Source organism: Coturnix japonica, chromosome 2 (assembly GCF_001577835.2).
Source record: "Coturnix japonica isolate 7356 chromosome 2, Coturnix japonica 2.1, whole genome shotgun sequence".
Classification (NCBI taxonomy): domain Eukaryota; kingdom Metazoa; phylum Chordata; class Aves; order Galliformes; family Phasianidae; genus Coturnix; species Coturnix japonica.
The window spans coordinates 26,932,797-26,954,088 of NC_029517.1; the positions used below are offsets into that span (position 1 = coordinate 26,932,797).

General features: G+C 36.7%; 1 protein-coding gene across 11 annotated transcripts in view; it reads left to right on the forward strand.

Moving 5' to 3' along the window:
- Positions 1-21,292, forward strand: part of HDAC9 (histone deacetylase 9) — a 440,456-nt gene that overhangs the window by 228,997 nt on the left and 190,167 nt on the right. For 7 of the 11 annotated variants that reach the window (XM_015853723.2, XM_015853724.2, XM_015853726.2 and 4 more), the window contains 4 exons: positions 31-157; positions 1,808-1,929; positions 17,805-17,936; positions 20,436-20,551. In XM_015853723.2, the coding sequence (XP_015709209.1) occupies positions 31-157; positions 1,808-1,929; positions 17,805-17,936; positions 20,436-20,551 (497 nt within the window). The remainder of the gene's footprint in view (positions 1-30; positions 158-1,807; positions 1,930-17,804; positions 17,937-20,435; positions 20,552-21,292) is intronic. The other 4 variants (XM_032443178.1, XM_032443179.1, XM_032443177.1 and 1 more) reach the window with 1 other exon arrangement.

The following is a 21,292-nucleotide window of genomic DNA, read 5'->3' on the forward strand; positions in this document are numbered from 1 at the left end:
ATGAAATGTGTTTGATTTTGTTTGTCTTAGGGGCAGTAGCCAGTACAGAAGTGAAGCAAAAACTTCAGGAGTTCCTGTTAAGTAAATCTGCAACAAAAGACTCTCCAGCAAATGGAAAGAATCATTCCGTGAGCCGCCACCCCAAGCTCTGGTACACGTATGTTCAGTATTTAGCTGTTTCTTTGCCTTATTGAGGTAGCTACTAACAGTAGATAAAATGCTTCTTCAGCAGGGATGTTGGGAGCCTCTAACTCTAGAACAAGATGGAAGAAGAAGCAAGAAGTTAGCAAAATATATCTAGTTGAGCTGAAAAGTACTTTGTAGGAAGTAATGACATGAGAGCTATACAGGACAGAATGGTCTCTGAAATTTGTATAAACTTTTTATTTCAACCAGATCCTGTTATGGATATATTACTGTTCCAAGAGCTTACAGTTATTGCCTCCTCCCCCCTCCTTTTTTTTTTTTTTTTTTTTTCCTTTATTTTTAACTAATTAATACATTTTAAACTTCTTTATTAGAACTGATACATTCTTAAAAGTCAATTAAAAAAAATAAAAGAAAGAAAAGAACTTTGGATGCATTTCTAAAAGGATTGCAACATTATCCCCAAACTAACCTATACAGGACAGACAAACAGAAATGCATATGGTACATTAGATTTTAATCCAGCACTTGTTCTTTTTAAATAGCATTACTGATGCACTTCCCTTTGAGCTTCTCTTCTAGCTAATCAGAGCACTGTGATAACATGATTTAATACACAGTTACATTGTTTCTGCTAGAGGTAAATAATTTCCAAATAATGTGTAAAATTCTCTTGAGTATGACTTCTGAACTAATGGCCTGAACTTATTCTGAGTCTTTGGATGTATGAGAATTGTAAGTTCTACAGGGAGATGTCTTCTGCTACATGAGGGAAACTTTAATGTTAGTGCTTCTATTTGACAAAAACACAGCATTACGTGATTAAACACATTACTTTGAAAAGAAAGGGAGAGGCTCTGTAAGAGGCCAAGTAAAATGGTGTTTAGACAAGCACAAAGTATGAAAGTTTCCCTCTTTTCCCTTCTCTCCTTCTCTAAATAATATAGCAACCAAACAAAAAAGCCTGTCATTGAGCCAAATGATGCAATTGCTTTGCAATGTACTATTTACATGTTCAGAAAGATCTGCCCATACTCTTCCCTTCATTCAGCAGTTGTCAGAAAGTCCTTTTCAGTTTGGAACTCCTCTGCTGACGTGAGTGTTATGTTCTGCAGAGTTGTATGCCCAGAAAACTTAGAAAATGCAAGGTTTTATCTTTCATGTCTAAATAGTTTACATTTTTTTTCAAGAGATAGTAATATCTCAATATTTTTTATTAGTTTCTTATAACATCACCCCTGTCCCACCCCCCAGGAATTCCCCTATCTTTTTGTTAGAAAAGGCTGGGTCAATGTACATCCATTTGTATATAATAAACAAGACTTTCAATGGCTTTTGCTGTGGCTCAGCTGGTTCGTATTAAAATGCAACAATCTGAAATGGTCAGTTCTCCAGACTGGTGACAGATCCTGTCTGTAGGTCAACATGACTCTTATCCTATGTGACTTTTATAATGAGTGCAAAAAGCACATTCTTGGGAATCCCAAGGAGTTCCATAACTTACTGTAAAAGTGAAATTGGTTACATGAGCCTGTGGTTTGTGCACACTTAGAGGAACAAGAACATAAACACAGCTGAGACATGTGTACAACATGTGTAGATAGTTACTGCTGGTCACCTCAGTGACTGCTAATTTGTGACCTCTCTGTGTCTGCTGCAGGGCTGCCCACCATACCTCACTGGATCAAAGCTCTCCACCCCTGAGTGGGGCCTCGCCGCCATACAAATACACTTTACCAGGATCACAGGATGCCAAGGATGATTTTCCACTCCGTAAAACGGGTGAGTTAGAGTAGTTTATTCAATCCCCTTACCACGACTTCTTTCACCCTTTATTTTAACCAGGCTGTCTACCAACAAGGCACGTATCATAATCCACAAAGCCTGTTCAGGATGTTACTAAGGGTAAGTTCAAAGATCCTGACTGTATCTTTACAAGGCTGGTGTATCAAGAGTCATTATTTCCCAGTGCTAACAGGTTGTGCAAGCTTTGGTTCTGGTGGACTTAGTTTCTAAGCAAACCATAATTTCATTGATCTTTTGTGGTATTGTCTTTATCTCAATATTACTTCTGCGTTTAATAGCTCTCTCTCTCTTTTGCATGGTAGATATAGTATCTGTCTTCAAATGATATGCTGCCTGTAGGCACATTTTTTCAGGACACTGAGAAGAGAATTCATGGAAAGAGAAAAATTGGATTAATGGTATATTTTGTGATCTTGGTTGAAAAAGACTATATATATGCATATCTGTATGAACGTGCATACATGCATATGTTTGCATATGCTTTTTACACACAAGAATGTCTAATTGACAATAAAATGTTCATTTGAACATTTCAGAATGTTTCAAAGGGTTTAGCAAATGAACCTTTTTTTCCTTGGCAGCAGGTGAACTGTAGACTTGTCTTTTTCTGCACCATAAACCCAGAAGGATGGTGGTGGAGTCCATGTGGCTGTTACCTCAGGTCTTTGGTGCAGTGACCGGTATCCAGGAATGCAGGGAGACACTAGGAGAGGAAAAAAAGAAAAAGAAAAGAAAGCACTAGATCTCTTATTGCATGAGTCTGCTGTTGAGTGATATAGTTACATTCAGAGGGAAAGTTTGACCCCCTACTGTGCTAACAGCCTTTGAATGTGATTTAGCCACTGGGAGATTGAAAACTAAGTGCAAAACTGGTACTGACTTGAAAAGAAGTGGCATTTGGAAGCACTGTGCATTCTGAAAGAAGATCCAGTCTACATCTAATACTTCAGAGCAGACTCTCTAAACTCATATTATGTCCTCAAATATTTTTGAAAGAATGAAAAGTAAAACACTGATTTATTCTGGCTGAATTATTCAAAGTGATCATTGAAAAATGTGGTGGCAATATAACAAGGTTCTATGAAATCTTGCTCAGACTGTTCAGTTGCAATAACCTCGTTCGTGGTTCTCTTCTTAATTTCACTATACAATATATATTTATTGTGCCAATAGGCTATATATTTTCATTTTTTAAACAAAAGAATACACTTTACGTCTTCTAAATGCTATGACTGTATCTACATGTTTCTGCAAGCAAGTTTTAATTTTTCTTCCATGTTTATGTATCTTAAATGTTATGATTGATATTTATGATGTGTCAGACTGTTGATCTGTAAAACAAAACATTTTCAAACACTGTAATAGTGAAGTTCTCGTGCAGCTGCTAATACTTTTATATCTCTGTGGGGGTTTCAAAATATTCCTTAATTCAATTCCCATGGTCTGCATAAGAGGACTATAATATAATTAAATCCAGATGTTTTCTATATGTTATTCCAAATATTTGGGTATGCAATGCATCAGTTACAAAACTGGACAAAGGACATGATGACTCTGTAGATGACTCTCTGAAAAGATATCTACAGAAAATGCAGACCAATACTAATATAATCATTAACATGACTGCTCTTATGAAATTTACATTGTGATTTTGATAAGCACATAGAATTGAAGGGTAAAGCATGTTGTGTGTTAGCAAGGGAGAGTATTCAATAGATCTCTACATCTATGAAAATAACAACTGTTAAATATCCTGTTTACACTTTCAGTCTCTCCCTGTCCTGGATTTATAATTCCAGCCTTCAGCTGCATCCCCACAAAGGTCCCAATGATTGCTCATCAGGTTGAGAGTAAAAGCAACAGGAACTAGACTGACACAAGTCAAATGACCCTAAACTTATCTGAGTGGCAATAGGGCCATCCTCCAGGCAGGGGGGACATTGTGGAGCCTTTGTCATCCTCATGGGACCTTACTAGACAAAGGTGTCCTACGGACACTCATGTCTATGGGCAAGCTATAAGCCTGCAGAAATCTGACCTTTGCCATGAGGGGTGAACCTCTTTTCCTTTCCTTAGGGCTATGAATGCTTATTGCCACTGGCTCCTGGTAAATTTTCTGTGCTGCTGAACCTGCATGAAGTAAGCAATTCATATATGAAAGTTGAAAGTAAACCTTACATTCCTTTCAGCCTCCAGAAGGGAATACCTTTTATAAACTTTAATTGCAATTTTGGTTTGCTTCTCAATTTTATTTTCTATAAGCATCATTTGAAATATAGAGGTATCTTTCATTTAAACTTTAATGTAATGTTCATTAAAGACAATTCTGGTTGAATCGGTTACTCTAAGATCAGATTTAATGTGAAGCAAAATAGTGTGATTCACTCATGATGTCCTGATATGTTCTTCCCTACCAGGGAACACTGAGTGTTACACAGGCATTGCAAGTCCTGAGAGCTTCTTGCTTACTTTCTCAGTAATCTATATAGCCCAGTCCTGATGTATCAGCTCCTTGTTAATCTTTTAAAAATGAATGTGGATGGACTATGGTTAAGGAGAAAATATTCTGTCCTATTTTTATCCTTCTGGCATCTGGCTACATAGGTAAGTAGGGTAGTGCTTAACAGCTGTGCTGTCTGTATGCTTAAAGCAAGGTACCTGACTTAGTGTACCAGTGCAATGGCTGGAATTACTACCTCTCAGGCATGTGGATTATTCCTTCCCTTATGAGATGCAGCAGAACCTGTCAGCAGTAGGCTTTGCACAGTTCAGCTGCATGGAGGATTGGGACTGTCCTAGGGGCTAGAGGCCAAGATATGCAACTCTTCGCACAGCTGCATTCAGATGCTGTGTGTTGACAGACTTTCAAAAAGAGCAGAGCAAGGGGAGCTATTGCTTCACTGGACAGATAAATATACCATAAGGAGAAGCTATACATCTGTAGCTGAAAATAGAATTTGGCCAAAATAGAGTAAGAGCAAATTCACCAAGATTTCACCATGGGTACCTGTTGTAATGTGTGAGCTTTCTACAAAGCACCCAAAAGTCTTGAGCAGCACATGGCTCGTTAACTTCCAATGATACTAATGTGTTTAAATTGCCCAGAGAGGTTTGAAAATTCCTCCCCATTACTAAACTCTTTTGAAATTCATACTGACTGCTGTAAGAGCTCTAATGGGAGCAGTGCGCTTTTGAAAACATGGTCATTTAATATGGAGAACTTCTGATTGCTGATCTCCATAATTCGGTGGTCTATCTATCTGGGAAAATGTTATCTGTTTGAAGAGACTGCTGAAAAGCTGACAAAATTGTAGCAAGTCACATGGGGTTGACAGGCTGCAGGTTCCCAAAGAAACTTCCTTTTTCTTCACTTCTTTAAAACAAATGCAGAAATTCTGGCAACTGGCCACTATGTTTGCATTTTCTTCACTCTAGAGCATTTCTTTTTCTGTGTGCAGTGTTGCTGTGGAGCTCTCTAACCAAAGATACATGCTTTTCAAAAATATCCCTAGTGGTTGAATTGCTACATTTTGCCTCATGCTTTGGCTTTGGATGGAAGAAATTCCTGAGATTATCGGCATATCAAATATAAAATGTTTTTTCTTTCACAAATTTAGCACAGTCATTACAGAATGGGGATGTCAATCAACATTAGTATTTATTTTGGTTTTATGCCAGTTGAATCTTTCTTTGTTCATGGACTTTATAAGCTTACAGTTTGCATTTTGCTTAAATATGTGAGCATCACTCACAATAGCACTATTTAAGATGTTTGTGACTTGCTTACCAGAAACTGGAAGTATGCTCAATGGAAATGTAACATGATTGTTTTTTTCTTAAACAGTACAAAATTTTAGATCGGATGGGGGAAATTATGTAATTTCACACAGGAAAAAATAAAAGTAATAAGAGAAGATGAAGGATGGTTTAATGTTGTGATGAAAGAAAGGAAGAAGGCTATACTACACAGTCATGAAAACAGCTTTGTAAAAATGACATTATGTTAACCTGATTAGGCAGTAGAATAACAGCATAGCTCTTGTGTAATTAGAGTGAGAGATTCCTGAGTAAGAACACAGTAGATGTAATTTTTTTAAAAAATTAATTTGAACATTTCCTTACCATCATTCTTCCTGCACTTTGTGACTCAGTAATTTGCTGGAGTGATTGAAACTGAGAAGAAAAACATTTTGTGTGTGAAAATTTTTTTCCCCTTCCCTTTCATGCCACCAAATTCCATTTGCATTTTCTAGGAAAACATTCTCCTATGAAGTAATAGTATATGATAAACCTGGATTTCTTTTGGTTTTCAGTGAAAAAAAGAAAGGCTTAGAGAGTCACAAACCCGCAATTATTGTGTCTGCCAAAATGAAGAAGTCAATCTCAGTAGAGATTCCTTATTTTTCTCTCAGCTTATGATTAAGCATAACAAATGGGACAAGCACTTCGCTTATTGAAGCAGGGAAAGAAGGCAAATTTGATTTTTTTTTTCTTCTCTTCTGATTTTATCCTGTTTTTCAGAGATGCTAAACATTCCCGCCTCCCAGAATCCTTGGTTTCCTTAGTTAGTGAACAGTCTTGGTAAGTTCAGACTAGGTGATTTGACCGAAGAAAGTCACCAACACATTGCACAGAGCAGGAAAATAAAAAGACATATGCTCCTTTCTGGATCTTTGTATGTATCTCCAGTATCATCTCTTTAACAATTATTTTTAATCACAGGAAACAAAGGTGTTGTGAACAGGTGATTATTCTTTCTCAATGATGGCCTAGATAAAGATTTTTTATTGTATTTTTGTCTCAGCTCAAATTTTACTACTTGTATATATATTACCTTCTGTCCTGCCAATAATCATTCTCTTGTGCCAAACACTGTGTCTTCTTCAGGGTTTGACTAATTATGCAGTCTTACTCTAAATGGTATCTTAATTTTCCTTTTGCTGCCCTTCAAGTATCCAAAATTGAATTGCAAAGTTCTCTTTCACATGTTTACCCAAAGATTTTGTAACATAAAATGTGTATGCTTTCAGAAACACTTTATAAGTCAGTACTGACAAGTAGCTTGCATCACTTTTTATAAGTAGGTTATCAGATACTAACCACCATTTTTTACTTTTGAACCCAAAGACACTTAGTTTAATTTAAAAAAAAAACAATCCTAAAATCTGGAGGATTCTAGGTGCACAGTGTCCATGGAAATTTAAATGAAATGGCTGTAATGTTTTTAGAAGAAGTTTTCTTTTCAGATGAACAAGTTACAAAATATTGTATATAAAACCTGAAATTCTTTGAAGTTGATAGCAAACTTTAGTTAGATTTGAATGGAAATGATTTTTTTTTCTTCTGCTGTGTCTAGGGCAAGCGCAGCTGAAAATTTTCAGAAGAGTAAACAAATCTAAAAGATGGGAAAAAGAGAGAAAGAGAGAAGTGGTATCATGTCATCCAAAGTAGAATGTGTTGGTCAGTAAAGATTGCACTTCTCCAAACTCCTGCAAAATGCACTTTCACTGAAAAATATCTTCAAAACCACAGTTCTAATTAAAGGTTTTAGTTGCCAAATAACATGTTCTAGCTAAAGCCAAATAAGTATTACAGAGCCATTCATGAAGAGCGGCATAAGCTTTGTACTTTGCTTTTGATTTTCTCATGGGAAAGTAATATAAATGAGAGTGATACCTCCCTGTTGGCTTTAACTGTTAGAAATGCAAAGCATGCTGAAATTGTACATAATTCTCTTCCAAAGGAAAGGAAATAGCATTTCAATGGTTTTCCTCGGTGTCTTGTTGAGTTATGGTGGTGCACAATTATTCCTGTTAAATTACTCTACCAGATGGAAGGTTACATTGTATATTTAGCTAATTAAGTTGTAGGAGACTGGAATTATATCCCAGAGCATAAAGAACCTATCTAAAAGTAAACTTGTTTTAATTTGGTTTTGTTGTTAGGGTATAATATCAATTTCTAATTAAGATTTTAAATAAATGGGGGTTTTTTTTGAGACATCCTTTCAAAACTCAGCCTTGCCTGCAAAAGTCAGACAAACAGTCTTTTAAGCTCCAGACAACTTTAGGGCCAAATTTAGTTTCATTTGCCTTCATACCTAGCTGTGCCTTTCTACACTTGAGTTCAGTGTGGCCCAGAGTTCTCATCTGCTAGGGAAATAAGATATACTGCATTTTTGTGCTCCTGTTTTCTTGGCATCCAGTACTGTTGTAGCAGAGTCCCTCTGCTGAAGCTCTGCAGCTTTTGAACAGCCCCAAGTAGTATGCTTCAGCAAATCAGACCTGCCCCACTCTCATCTATTAATGAAATCCTCTCAAAACTGAGGAGAAAGAAATAATGCTCAATCACGAATATTGGAAGACTGAAAATATACTTCATTCTGTTAATTACTGTCAATGAGTTGTCACTGCTGGATATTTTAGTAGGTTAAAACCTATGGGATTTAATCACTCTATTAACCAGTTCCTTTTTTTTCTATAAGGCTTGGGGAGTAACCTCACAGTGAACGATGTGGGAGGAATGGCTGATACACCAGAAAGCTGTGCTGCCATTCAGTGAGAACTGGACGTTATGAATCAACAAGCACAGATGTAGATTCCTTCACCTGAGGAGGAAATAACTGCATGCATCAGTACAGGTTAGGGGATGACCTGCTAGAAAGGAGCTCAGAAGAGAAGGACCGGGGTTTCTTGGTGGACAATAGGTTGACCATGAGCCATCAGTATGCCTTTGTGGACAAGAAGGCCAGAAGTCCATTAAAAATTGCATGGCCAGCAGGTTGAAGGAGGTGATCATCCTCTTCTACTCTCACCTCGGGAGGCCACATCTGTAGTACTGTATCCAGTTCTGGACTCTCAGATCAAGAAAGATAGGGAATTTCTAGAGAGAGTCCAACAGAGAGCAGCAGATGATGAAGGGAGTGGAACATCTCCCTTCTGAGGAAAGGCTGAGAGCCCTGGGATTGTTCAGCCTGGAGAAGAGAAGACTGAGGGGGATCTTATCAGTGCTTATGATTTTCTAAAGGTAGAAGGCAAGTAGATGGGGCAAGGCTTTTTTCATCAGTGTCCAGAAACAGAACAAGTGGCAATGGGCACAAACTAGAGCACAGGAAGTACCATATGAACATGAAGAAAAGTTTGTTTACTTTGGGAGTAACAGAGAAGTTCATGAATTTTATTCTTTGGAGATATTCAAAACATGTTTGGACACTTTCCTGTGCAACCCAATGTAGGGAACACATTTTAGCAGGTTGGTTGAATTAGGTCATCTGAGAGGTTCTTTCCAACCTCTAAAAATCTATGATTCTGTGATTTTCTAATTTAATTATTCTTAAAAATTAAATCATGTATCCATGGGTTACATTGTGGTCTTGCAAAATCTGACATTTATTCACTGGAGAAAGTTATTTTTCCTTTGGAAAAAGTTATTGTCTCAATGGTTATTGAAAAAGGATTTAGGGCGAAGAGGGAGATTTGTATATTTTCAGTAAGTGTAGTATTGTATTCCCATTTCATCTTTGCAACTTGAACTGACTGGTGTATATAGTCAGAATAATCAATGAAGCCAGTAGGACTACTTGTCATGCACAGCTAAATTTGGTTATTGCCATTCAAACAACCTGCCTTCTGTCAAATGGCCTGCTTTACCTTCTTTTTCTTCTATACCTCCTGAGAACTAAGGTACCACTTGGCTCCCATAGTTGTTACTAAAGTGAAAAACAAATTACAGGTTTTAAAGATGGACAGCAAAGATGAGAGTTAATTTTAAATTATCATTTTTCTATTAGTCTGTGTGTCAAGACACCATTGTATTACTCATCTTTTAATCCCCTATTTATTATTATTATTATGTACTTGAAACATAGCGAAGACTCGGGAGATCTCATTGAAACAGTTATATAGCTCAAACTGATGCAAATGAAAGGAGATAGTGTTTCTCTGCTAAGAAGAGAAATTATGAAGAGTTGTATCAAGTCCACTCTTCTTTCGCCTTGTGGGATACAAGTAGAACAGTCATCAACAGGAAATATCTCCTATTGGTCAGCCTTTCCTGAAAAAATGTAAAGATCTCCAGTTCTGGCTAAATGGACACAGCACTAAGTTATTCCTACACATAGCTCAGTAAGGCATTCCTAGACAAATAATACTCGTTTACAAGGATAATCAGAAATGTTATAATTCTATACAGACTGCAATGAATAACGAGGAAAAGTTAGATATTCAAGATGGCTTCAGGGAATATTTCATTTTTGAACCTTCTTTAGGAAATCAATGAAAAATTGCTAATCTTGTTAAATTGGCTTCCTTAGCCTGAAGAGAGCTAAAGAGATCCTCTCTAATCTAATTAGCTGTTTTACCCTGTGTTTCACTAAACCTGTTTTTTTATTTGGGGAATGGATATTTTCCTTAGTCTGAACAAATAAAGTATTCTACCTTTTACAAAAGTAAAATAAAGAAAGGGACTAAAGGGTTTCACATATGAGCAACATTCCCCTTAAAGCAAATGGTTGTACAGGAAACAGTTTCTGTATAGACTGAAAACACATTAGGTGATGCAAGGCAGAAAAACAAAGTGTCTCCTTCCTATACCTCTGTATCTGGTGCTCCCTCCTGGCTGGGACCACCCAGTGGTCAGGTCCATGTAGTTCTTGGAAGAGCTTTAGAGTAGCTGTGTAAATGACTTTTTAGTCTCATGAATCTAATTTAATATTCTTTCAGAAATATATGTACATATTTTCATATGACCAGAATTTAAAAGTCAACGAGCCTAGATAATTATATTATGTTCTGGTATCTCCCAGCCTGTAAGCTAGTAGAGAGAATGTTCCACGTGTTTATTGTTTAGTATCATCTTGCACTGGAACATGGCTCTCTACAGTAAAAATTAGTCATGTATAAAACCAGAAAGTCTCTACTCATCTTGCCCAGCTCTAATTTATTCAGTGCTGGGGAGGTGGCTGCCTACAGGAAGTCCAAATCTCCATGCAGAGCAGAGAAAATGCATGTGTCTGCTAGAACCGCATGTAGCAGGATGACTGGGAGGCCATCAAGTCTCCTCCCAGAAGGACAAACTCATACAAAGCTCTCCACAAAGCAGCTGGGGAAGCTACAAGCAGCTTTGGTCCCTGATCTGTGTTCGTTGCATTTCTGGCTTTCCACCTGCATTCATATTTTGATTAGGAAGCCCAGACTATCTATCATTTTTTTTAGGAAGCCCAGACTATCTATCAATTTTTCCTTTGTGGTGGCATTAGGAATATACTACCTGCCTCACTGATTGGGAAACTGGGAAAATTCTCCTTAGCACCTTGCTCTAAGGTTAAGATCTTGGAAACTTACGTATGCCTCTTCTGATTGTTTTCATCAAAAACAGCAGTAGTGAGGGGGGATTTGATATTTTCTTTGATCTCCAGGTCCTGGCATGGCACAGACACACCGGCTACTTTTCTAAGTGTATTGCCACGGTGAAGGGAAGCCCACAACACAGACAAGGAAACCTGTGCTATGCAGTGAACCCACAAAATGAACATATTTTTCACCTATGTTTTCCTCCATTCTGCTCCTCTTGCTTCAAGGGACGTCACCACAGTTACCTCAAATTTATATAACAATCCATACTCAGTGTCTTCTAGGAAATTCTCATTTGTCTTAGTACTAGAAATGAACTCATCACAGGTTAAGCCACTAGCATGCAAGCAATAATACCATCATGATAACCAATGTCATCTCATCATTTTCTATTGTAACTCCAAAGATCTATACCCATAGATATTCTGTTTGTCCTGTAATTTACACTTTGAGCTTTCTCAGGTGCAGTCTTATCATGGTGTGTTGGAAAGCACATAAAGCTTGTCTGTGCATGAATCTCTGGTAGAATAATACAAAAAATAGCAACTTTACTGGGAAAAGAAAAAAAAAGAAAAAAAAATAGGACAGATAAAGAAATAGAGAATAGCAGTGAAGAGCTAGAATTATTTCATAATCATGAAGTCTTTGTTTCAAAGTTTTTTTCTGTTGGCTTAAATACTTTAGACAAGTCTGTGTTATTGTTTCAAAATGATCTTAGTGGTTGATAACAGTTGGAGCCTGAGCAACAGGGAATGATTTGTATTTCTCAAGTAAAATGTGAATTTTGCTGCTGATTCTGCTGTTATAGGAATCTTTGTAGCCAAATTTAGTATCATTTACCTCAGCTGCCCCACAGCTTTTTTAAGCCAGCCTACCAGCCAAGAAAAGGAAATGCTTTCACTTCAGAGCCTTTGGAAGCCTGGACAAAAGCTCACTTTCTGTTCTTCAGGTTTCCTATATATGGCTTTCAACTGGAGATGAGGACCTGCTCACTATGCACTCTCTCCCATCCCCCATTTCCTGCCTGGGTTCATTAAATACTGGTTTGGAGTTGGCACACACTTTTCTGATACAAAAGTAGTACTGTGTTCCTGGAACCATCAGAAAGTAGTGCATTATTATCTTTCACATTCCCTTCATATATATGTCCTCTCTCCACGCATAGAATGGATTTTTATCCCTTCTTCTTAAATATCTGTGTGTTTAATAAAAAGAAACAGCTTGAAGCAAAGCTCTGTCTAAAAAGAAAACCTCAGCTCATTTGGGAGCAACTTAGCCCCAGGCTGTATTCGTTAATGCCAGTATCTGCAAATTGCTAGTATTAAGCAAAGTGGAGTATGTGATATAATGACTTCACTGAATCATTTTCATATCTCTAATGTTTGTGTTGCAATGTCATGTTATTCAGGAGAGAATACTTTCACCTGAGCAATGATAGTTGTAATGAAATTGGTATGTATCCATATAGAAGTCTGTGTATTTTCTGTTTTAACAATGCAGTTAGTTACTTCTCTCTCAGTAGATGAAGCCACCATAAAAGATGAAAAGTCAGCAAGATGCTATCTTTTGTCTTCACCTAAGAAGAGTTTTCAACATTTTCTGTTCTGTTGAGATAACTATAAATCCTAGAAGGGAGTTTGGTAACTGATCCTTTGATTGCTTATAAGGTCTTCTGTATTTGTTTATACTTTCTTTGTCTTTCATGGCTCTTGTCCCCTTACAGTCATTTAAAGAGTAATAGCAATTAATTATTACAAGCTCTAAAAAGAGGCATTAAGGCAATAGTGCTGAGACTCTGAATAAGCCATATTAATAAGTAATGTAGAATCTTATTATTCCAAATTAGACTGCATAGTTACATGAACAAAGTCATTCTCAGGTTCATCTTTCTTAAATTTCACTTGAGTGAATCAGTCAAATGGATGCCAACTGATTTTTATCAAAATTAATAACATGGACTTTGATGACCTTCAAAGAAAATCACTGTTTTCTTTCCTATGAAACACTTTCAAATAGTGTATTTTCCCATTTTCCATGTGGGAACAGATTATTACTTGTCCCAGAGTGCTAAATTGTGTAGAAGCACAAAGATTTGCAGGCTGAAGAGGCTTGGCTAATAATGACCAATCCAGCCAATATCAGATATATACTGGCTTTAGGTGAATAGACCAATCTATCATCCTACTGCCAAGAAAAAGTGTAGCTGTGTTTACCCCATCTGCCATGCTCCCATCCATGTACTCCTTTTCTCTCACTGAAATACACTCTGGCTCCTTGGTCAGATGATTCAGCTCCCTGTAGTTGTAGAAACCTAACACAGCAAACCTCACTGCATTCAGTACCTTCAGCAGTTTAGAGCAGTCCTATTACCTCAGGAAGATGAGATAGCTATAGAACATATCCTGTATCATGTAGAATTAATTTGAGTGTTGGACCTTAGTGGGATTCTTAGTGTACAAAGAGTTAGCCACATTCATTAACAGCTGAATAAAGTCATAGACTTCATGAAGGATTTTTCAATGATTTTGTGACATTAATGGAAGAAAAAAAAGAAAAGGTTAATTTTTAAGGTTAATTTTTACTTCTGTCTGAGGAAGCTGTTTTACAGCAAGCTAGTGAATAAAGTTTAAGCCTCGGGAGTTATTTGGCCTTGGCTCCCCAAATGGTACTCCTGTTCCACAGTGACAGTGATTTTCAGTGATGAACATAGTCAGATTCATAAGTGGATTAATTATACCGAGCAAAGATTCGAATAATGTGCAGTAGAAATACTTGTGTCAAGGCTAATGTAAAACAGTTATTTAAAGCAATAACCCTCTGAAGACCAGTTCTAAGAACTATGAGTTAAAGTATCAAACCAAATACTCGTCTAAAGCATAAGGCAAATTAATGATTATAATTCTTCAGCATTCACAACTAAGGCTTTTCAAGTGCCATGAAATATTCAGATAACAAATTAACAAAAAATTTTTTAAAGAAATTTATTTTTCACTTTGTTCACTTGTTTGCATTCCAGATTGTAAAGGATTAGAATCATTCAAAGGTAATCTATAAGCTTTGTGCCCATAAATGAACATTAAGCATGTATGTGTGTATTTATAATTTTAATATACAGCTGTATCTTTGAAGCTTAAAGTACCTAATTTTGCCTTTTTAGCTATCAGAGGGGAGTTTACCATTGTAGGTAAACCATTGTACATTTTTTATTACTTACTTCAGGTAGGAGCACACTGAAGTGCATAGGATTGCTGTAGCAATCCATACCTCTTGCAGCTAGCAGTAATTGTGCTTCACCTTCAGTGGAGCATGATGGTGGATGAAAAACTTAACAGGAGCCACAATGTGCTCTTGCAGCTCAGAAAGGAAATTGTTTCCTGGGCTCCATCAGAAGAGAAGTGGCCAACAGGGAGAGGGAGGTGACTGTCCCTCTCTACTCTGCCCTTGTGAGTCCCCATCTGGAGAACTGAATCCAGGCTTGGGGCCTGCAATTCAAGAAAGACGGAGCTGTTGGAGAGGGTCCACAAAGATGATCAGAAGGCTGCAGCACCTCCCTGTACAAAAAGACAGGCTGAAGGACATAGGCTTGTTCAGCCTGAAGAAAAGAAGGCTGTGGGGTGACCTCATTGCAGCCTTCCAGTACCTAAAGAGAGCCTACAAACAGGAGGGGAGCCAACTCTTTACAAAGGCAGATAATGACAAGACAAGGGGAAATGGTTTTAAGTGGAAGGAAAGAAGATTTATGTTGGATATCAGAGGGAAGTTGCCCAGAGAGATTGTGGATGCCCCATCCCTGGGGAATTCAAGGCCAAGTTGGATGGGGTCCTGTGCAGCCTGGTCTAGTATTAGATATAGAGTTTGGCGGCCCTAAATACATCGAGGTGCTGGAGCCTGATGATCCTTGAGGTCTCTTCCAAACCAAACCATTCTGTGATTCAATGATTCTATGATTCTGTGATGATGGCATCTGCAGCCAAGGTTCAGACACTGACAAGTATCAAAAAAATCACTTTCCAGTTCTGCATTTTGTCTTTCTCAAACTGGTTGAATTTATTTAGTGCACTGAAGTATGAATTCTTATTGCCAGCCATCAAGTTCTAGCTAGTACCATCTTAGCAGTCTGTCATGGCAGTCATTCAAGAAATCAGTACTGGAAGCCAGCAGTTCTCAAATGCTGGCTTTGTCTTTTGATGGGAAGCTGATCTTACTCATTCCTTTTCACTTTAAAATTGATTGTTTGTACTTAAAAATGATACTGCATCTTTCATACAAGGGCTGTCTTCTCAGCTAGTTCGTAATTTCAGGCACTGACAACAAATTCTGCTCTCTCTGTTTCTGTGATTGATTCAGATGCAGAATTATGATGGAAATATGGTAAAAAATAAAAAGGCAATCACTGTGAGTGTGAAATATTCATGTGGAAGTAAAACTTGTGGAAATAAATGTTACAGAGGATTTGTATCACATTAGTCTGTTGTGGTATGGAAATATTTTCTGAATTTAAAGAGTATGGAACAGTATGAATGGAGATAACTAAAAGCGTAAACTGAGTCAGCACCTTTTCTTCTGAATGTCCTCATACTGAAATAATCTCTGTGGTGCCGGTGTGTAGTATAATATTATCCTATTATGAATGATGAATGGTATTCTCAGTTCTGTAACAAATGGTACATAAGCAAAAAAGTCCTCTCTCCTCTATCAGTAGAACCATTTGTCTTATTGATGATAGCAACAGGAAAAACTGAAAATTCTTTTTAATATTTTAATCATTAAAGATTTCCAGTGTTTTGTTCACTCATGTATCTTTGAAATATAATCAAGACATAGGATGCTTGAAGGGGTAGTTTGCCAAGGGTGTCAGAGTATGTGATGAGGGGTGCAAGGGTACATCCAGTCACAGAATGCACTCAGGCAGATGTGCAGTTCCTTTGCTCTCAGATGAGCATTTCTAACATCCCTGTCCCTAGGGAACAGGTGGGACAACAGGAAACAAATGTGTGATTTTACTTCCTGGGTAAGGTTGGAATTAGAAGAGTAAGATTGAGTTCCTTCACTGAAGTGACAAATGATAAAATGCTGAACTGAATGAAAGATTCATTTATTATTTTGTTTCTGCTAACTAGTATTCCTTTGGAGATTTAATTATGTCTGTATGCATGAGAGAACTGATCCCAGATTCCAGCTTTCTTTGTTTTGAGATATTGCTTAGCCAGGCCTTTGTTTCAGAAGGAGAAATACAAAGAAATTCTATTCAACAGTTATCTTTCACTAGCTCTTAGTAGTCTGCTTGATAGAGAGTTTTCTTATAAGAACAGATAAATGGGTTCATGCAGGATCAAGGTAAAATATCACAGAATAAAAAGCAAAGTAGAGCTTCATCTCTGATCTTAGCACGAAAAGACTGTGTCCATTCGGGAAACAAAGGTGGAACATGCCCAAGGTGCATTAAACATAATCCTAGGTTTTCTGGGAATCAATCCTGCTTCTTCATTTTCAAAGCATATATTTTTCTGTGTAAATGTTTCTAGGACACTGTAATAAATCTAGTTGTTTGGTGTGTTACTGAAAAAACATTGAAGATCTGGGCCTAAAATTGCTGACCAAGAAATGTTCTGCCAGCAAGCCTTGTCATAAGTTATATTTCTAAGAGAAATCAAAAGGCACCAGTGGAGGCTATTTTCTATTTCTGTCATCAGACTGTAATCCAGTTATAAGGTTCTACATTCCAAGCTGTATTTCCATCTAAGTGTTCACCTTCAAGAGAGATAAAAATGATGTAGAATGCAAGTTTCATTCATCTATAATTAATACCAATATTAGTGGTAGTTAACAGGTAACTTTAGATATGAAATGGGATGAGAAAAACAACATAGTGGCTAGTTCCTTAGGGAGAAAAAGAATGTAATGAGTTACAACTAAAATTCATTTCTAATTCTTTCATATCCACTGAAATATTTTGCTCTAAGAGCTTAGTATCTGCCAATGAATAAAAGAATATATAAGGAATCAGAAATGTTTAGAGGCAGAGAAAAGAACAAACCAACATTAACTTTATAAACTATATATTAAATATATGCTTTACAATTTTAAGAACTGTATTTCACTTTAATGTTAAGGAAATAGCATAAAAATACTGTTTTCTCCTCTCTGCTGTTTACTGCTAGAGTTAAGAAAGGTGGGGAACAGAGTCATTCTCATCAGTACAAGTTCATTTTGAACTTGTTACCTTGGAAGAGGATCAGAGGAAGGTGAAATGGAAGTGAAGTTGAAAGTAGTTGCAATACTGGCATTGAAAAATTTTCAGTGCCTTTCCTCTCATTCCTAGTCTCTGGTCTATGATGGAGTTGTATGAGGAGAAGCAGAATGAATGGTGATGATGAGTAGTAAAATCACTACTTCTGAGTCCTACTTGGATCAGATGAGGTCCTGTAAGGAATGCCAGTGGTATCTGGGCAAAGCAATAATTTGTCTTAAAATCATTTATTTTGTTCTTTTCAATTCCAGCCTCAGAGCCCAATTTGAAGGTACGTTCAAGGTTAAAACAAAAGGTAACAGAAAGGAGAAGCAGTCCCTTACTGAGGAGAAAGGATGGAAATGTTGTCAGCTCGTTCAAGAAGAGACTCTTTGAGGTGACAGGTAAATAAGAATGGAGAAATTCTGTCCTCTCTGCAGCTACTTGCAGACATGAATAAAATGTTTCCTAAGATGGTATATTGGATTTTTTTGTTTACTTGTTTGTTTTTCTGCTGCTGAAAAGAAAATAATATTAAAGAAGTTGTTGTGCATGAGTAATTGTAAACTTCTGCTCTCTACCACTTACTAAATAGTTATTGTCCATTTGAAAGCCATCATCTGCAATCTGTTTCAAAACTCATGCTTTACAACAGTCAGAAGAAGAAAAAATAAATGATAAATTATTGGTTTTATAAATAAATGAGCAAAGAAGAGTAGGGCTCACTAAGCTGCTGTATTTTTTTTTTTCAGTAGGAAAAGCTGAAAAGTTTTAGTAGTAGCATATATTTGACCACAGCTGATAGAATTCTTGATAATTAAAGGGGAACTTTAGCATGTAAAAATACAGCATTCTCAATAAAAAGAGATTAAAGAGAAAAATGCAAATAAAATTTTGTCTTCAAGTAGTTTTTCTTTCAGTATTATTTTTGCCCTTGAACTAAGAAAAAAAGTGAAAGGCTGAATGAACACTGGAGCTGTAACTTCTGTAATGTTTATTACTTTGTTGAATCACAACCCAGCTCTCATTTCAGTGCTCAGGACCAGCATGTTGCCCTATCCATTGATGTGAAAGAGAAGAACATTTACAGCATTTGATATCTCTTGCTTTGACTTTACATTTGTATTGAGTATCTTTGTTGCTTGTTTAAGTAATAATGCACATGTTTGTACAGTGAATTGTTAAGCTGTCATACTTGTCTGAATTTATTTGAAATATCAGAATTATGTCACACCAAAGTGGAACTATAAAATGAATGATTTTGTTGTCCTCATTAATGCATTTCTCATGACAACTTTACAACAACTTATCTGGTATAAAACTGAGACACATATATATCAAAGTAACTAAATAAGGTGATTTCTCTATAAATTAATTCCATATCAGATTTTTCTTTTACAAGTATTTTACTATTTCTATTTGCTGAAACTAAGGAAGTAAAGATTATGAGCTTCTTGGTCTCCACTTTCTTAGTTTTACCTCCTCTGTTTATATTTTGCACACTTTGAAATAGAGATATATTTAGCCTATAATTTCTTTTTCTGCAGCCATTGAAAGAGCAGAAAAGGGCAGGGAAAAAAAATGTATCTGGATCTGGCAATAATTCTGAGTATTATAGATCACCACTTTAGTTATGAATACCTGTTAATATTGGACATTTTGCAGCTTTCATAAACAAAACTTCCCTATCAGACTGTTGGCTGAAGCCTTTTTTTCCTTTATTTTAAAATCTCTTTTAACTGAAAATGCTTGCTTATATAAAAGTGCTAATATAGTCATTCAAAAACAATATATATATGTATATATATATATTGGTTTTTTAGTGCTCTATGAAAACTAGTGAGAAAATAATGCAGGTATCTTACCTGACCAGCTATTATAGCTGGTTGCTGATTCACTTCAACAAATTGAAATCAATTCTAACAGGAAACAACAACACACCCAAGGTACTGCCAGAAAATCTCCTCTTACCATTGGTCACAGTGAGGGCGTATTTTTGGAAGTGAACTGAGAAAGAAAGAGAATTGGCAATAGCATATTTACTACCACGCTTAGATACTTATATTAACTTCTTGGAGATTTGCTTTTGAAATTTATCCCATGAAACAGTCTTGTCTCTGCTAATGCCACACTCTTTCATCTTTAATCTCGTTAGTTGTTACCATGTGTAGATCTTTTGTTTATCTCAGTAGAGAATGATAATAACTCAGTACAACAGCACACGGCGCTTTCTTTTAAGCAGAGTTAAGGACATTTTAAGTCAAGGAAACATACAGACTTTAAAACTCTATTTTAAGATGTTTGTGTACTGCCAATATTCTTTTGTATCTGTACTAAAGTCACAGTGAAAATGATGTATATTCTGTCATGTGTAAAGATGTACTTGCATGTGTAAAGATTTGACTTCCATGGGCATGTTCAGCACCATTTCTATAGAGTCAGAGAGTGGCAGTAGGCCTCATGAATAGATGACACGTTATCATGACCTTTGCAAGCCGTCTGTCTCTGTCATTTTGATCCTTTACAGAGGCAGGATTCTATACAATTATAAAGAAAAGACTATCTTTTCTTTTTTCTTTTTACAAGTTCTATCTCTACCTGATACTGATTATCATATCATTTTTGTGAAAATAAATAATTTAATTCACTCCTTGCAAAACATAAATCAGAAGGGAAAAACCAAGGCTATCTTTTCTCATTAGCACTGTAAAAGGAAAAACAAAAGAAACTGAGACTGAAATAGAAATCTTCAATGTAAGTAAATAGTTCATTCATAACCAGTAGATACTTTTCAACAGCCAAAAATCCCAGCCTGTGCCATACAGTATAGACAATTAATCAATGTATTATGTTGTTCTTCTGGTGCAAACCATGAATTCATGTATTCTTCCTCTATTTTCCAGAATCCTCAGTCAGTAGCAGCTCCCCTGGATCAGGTCCCAGTTCCCCAAGCAATGGTCCAACTGGCAGTATAGCAGAAAGTGAAACCTCGGTTTTGCCATCTAGCATTCAAGCTGAAGTAAGACTCTTTCTCTTCCTTGGATAGGTAGTTGCTCAGACTTCTAGACTGGAGAGATTTGAAACTTCACTTTGATTATACCTACAAATAGAATAATTGCAGCAGTTATAATTAGTGGGGATATCATGACACTGCATGATGACAACACATTATGTTATGAATAAGATGATACACACTCTACATAGGAGGCCAGCATATAAAAAGATTCTGATTACAAAAGCAGCTGTGGTGCTATCACAGCAGTTGGAGGAATCTGTGGAAGAAACTTGAAAGCATCTATGTTGCGGGACATTTGGAAATAAACTGGGGAGGAAGGGAACAAAGAACTAATGAGGCAAAAAGAGTAGACCATGAAATAAACAATCACTGTCATGTCACAGTGTCATTGCATCCCTCTTGCCAGTGGAGATAAAAAAGCAAAGTTTTACCTATATTTCAGGCTCTTAGATTGCTGTGGGTAGGAGGAAATAGGGATCTGGCTTACCTTTTGGGATAATTTGAAGAAGTGCAGAATGCTGACTGCTAATGAAGAATTTCTGCAAGCAAAAGTGCGACTTCATCATCAGTGACTAACATGTAGGAAATGAGGCATTCCCAGGTTCAGATGCTGTTGAAGTGGATGTATTTGAGTACAGTATCAGAGTTAGGTGACTAAGTCCTTTTTCACATCTGCCTTATATTTTAGTGCACTTCAGTTTCCTTATCTGTGTAATGCTTACCAACATAACCAATGTGTGAGGA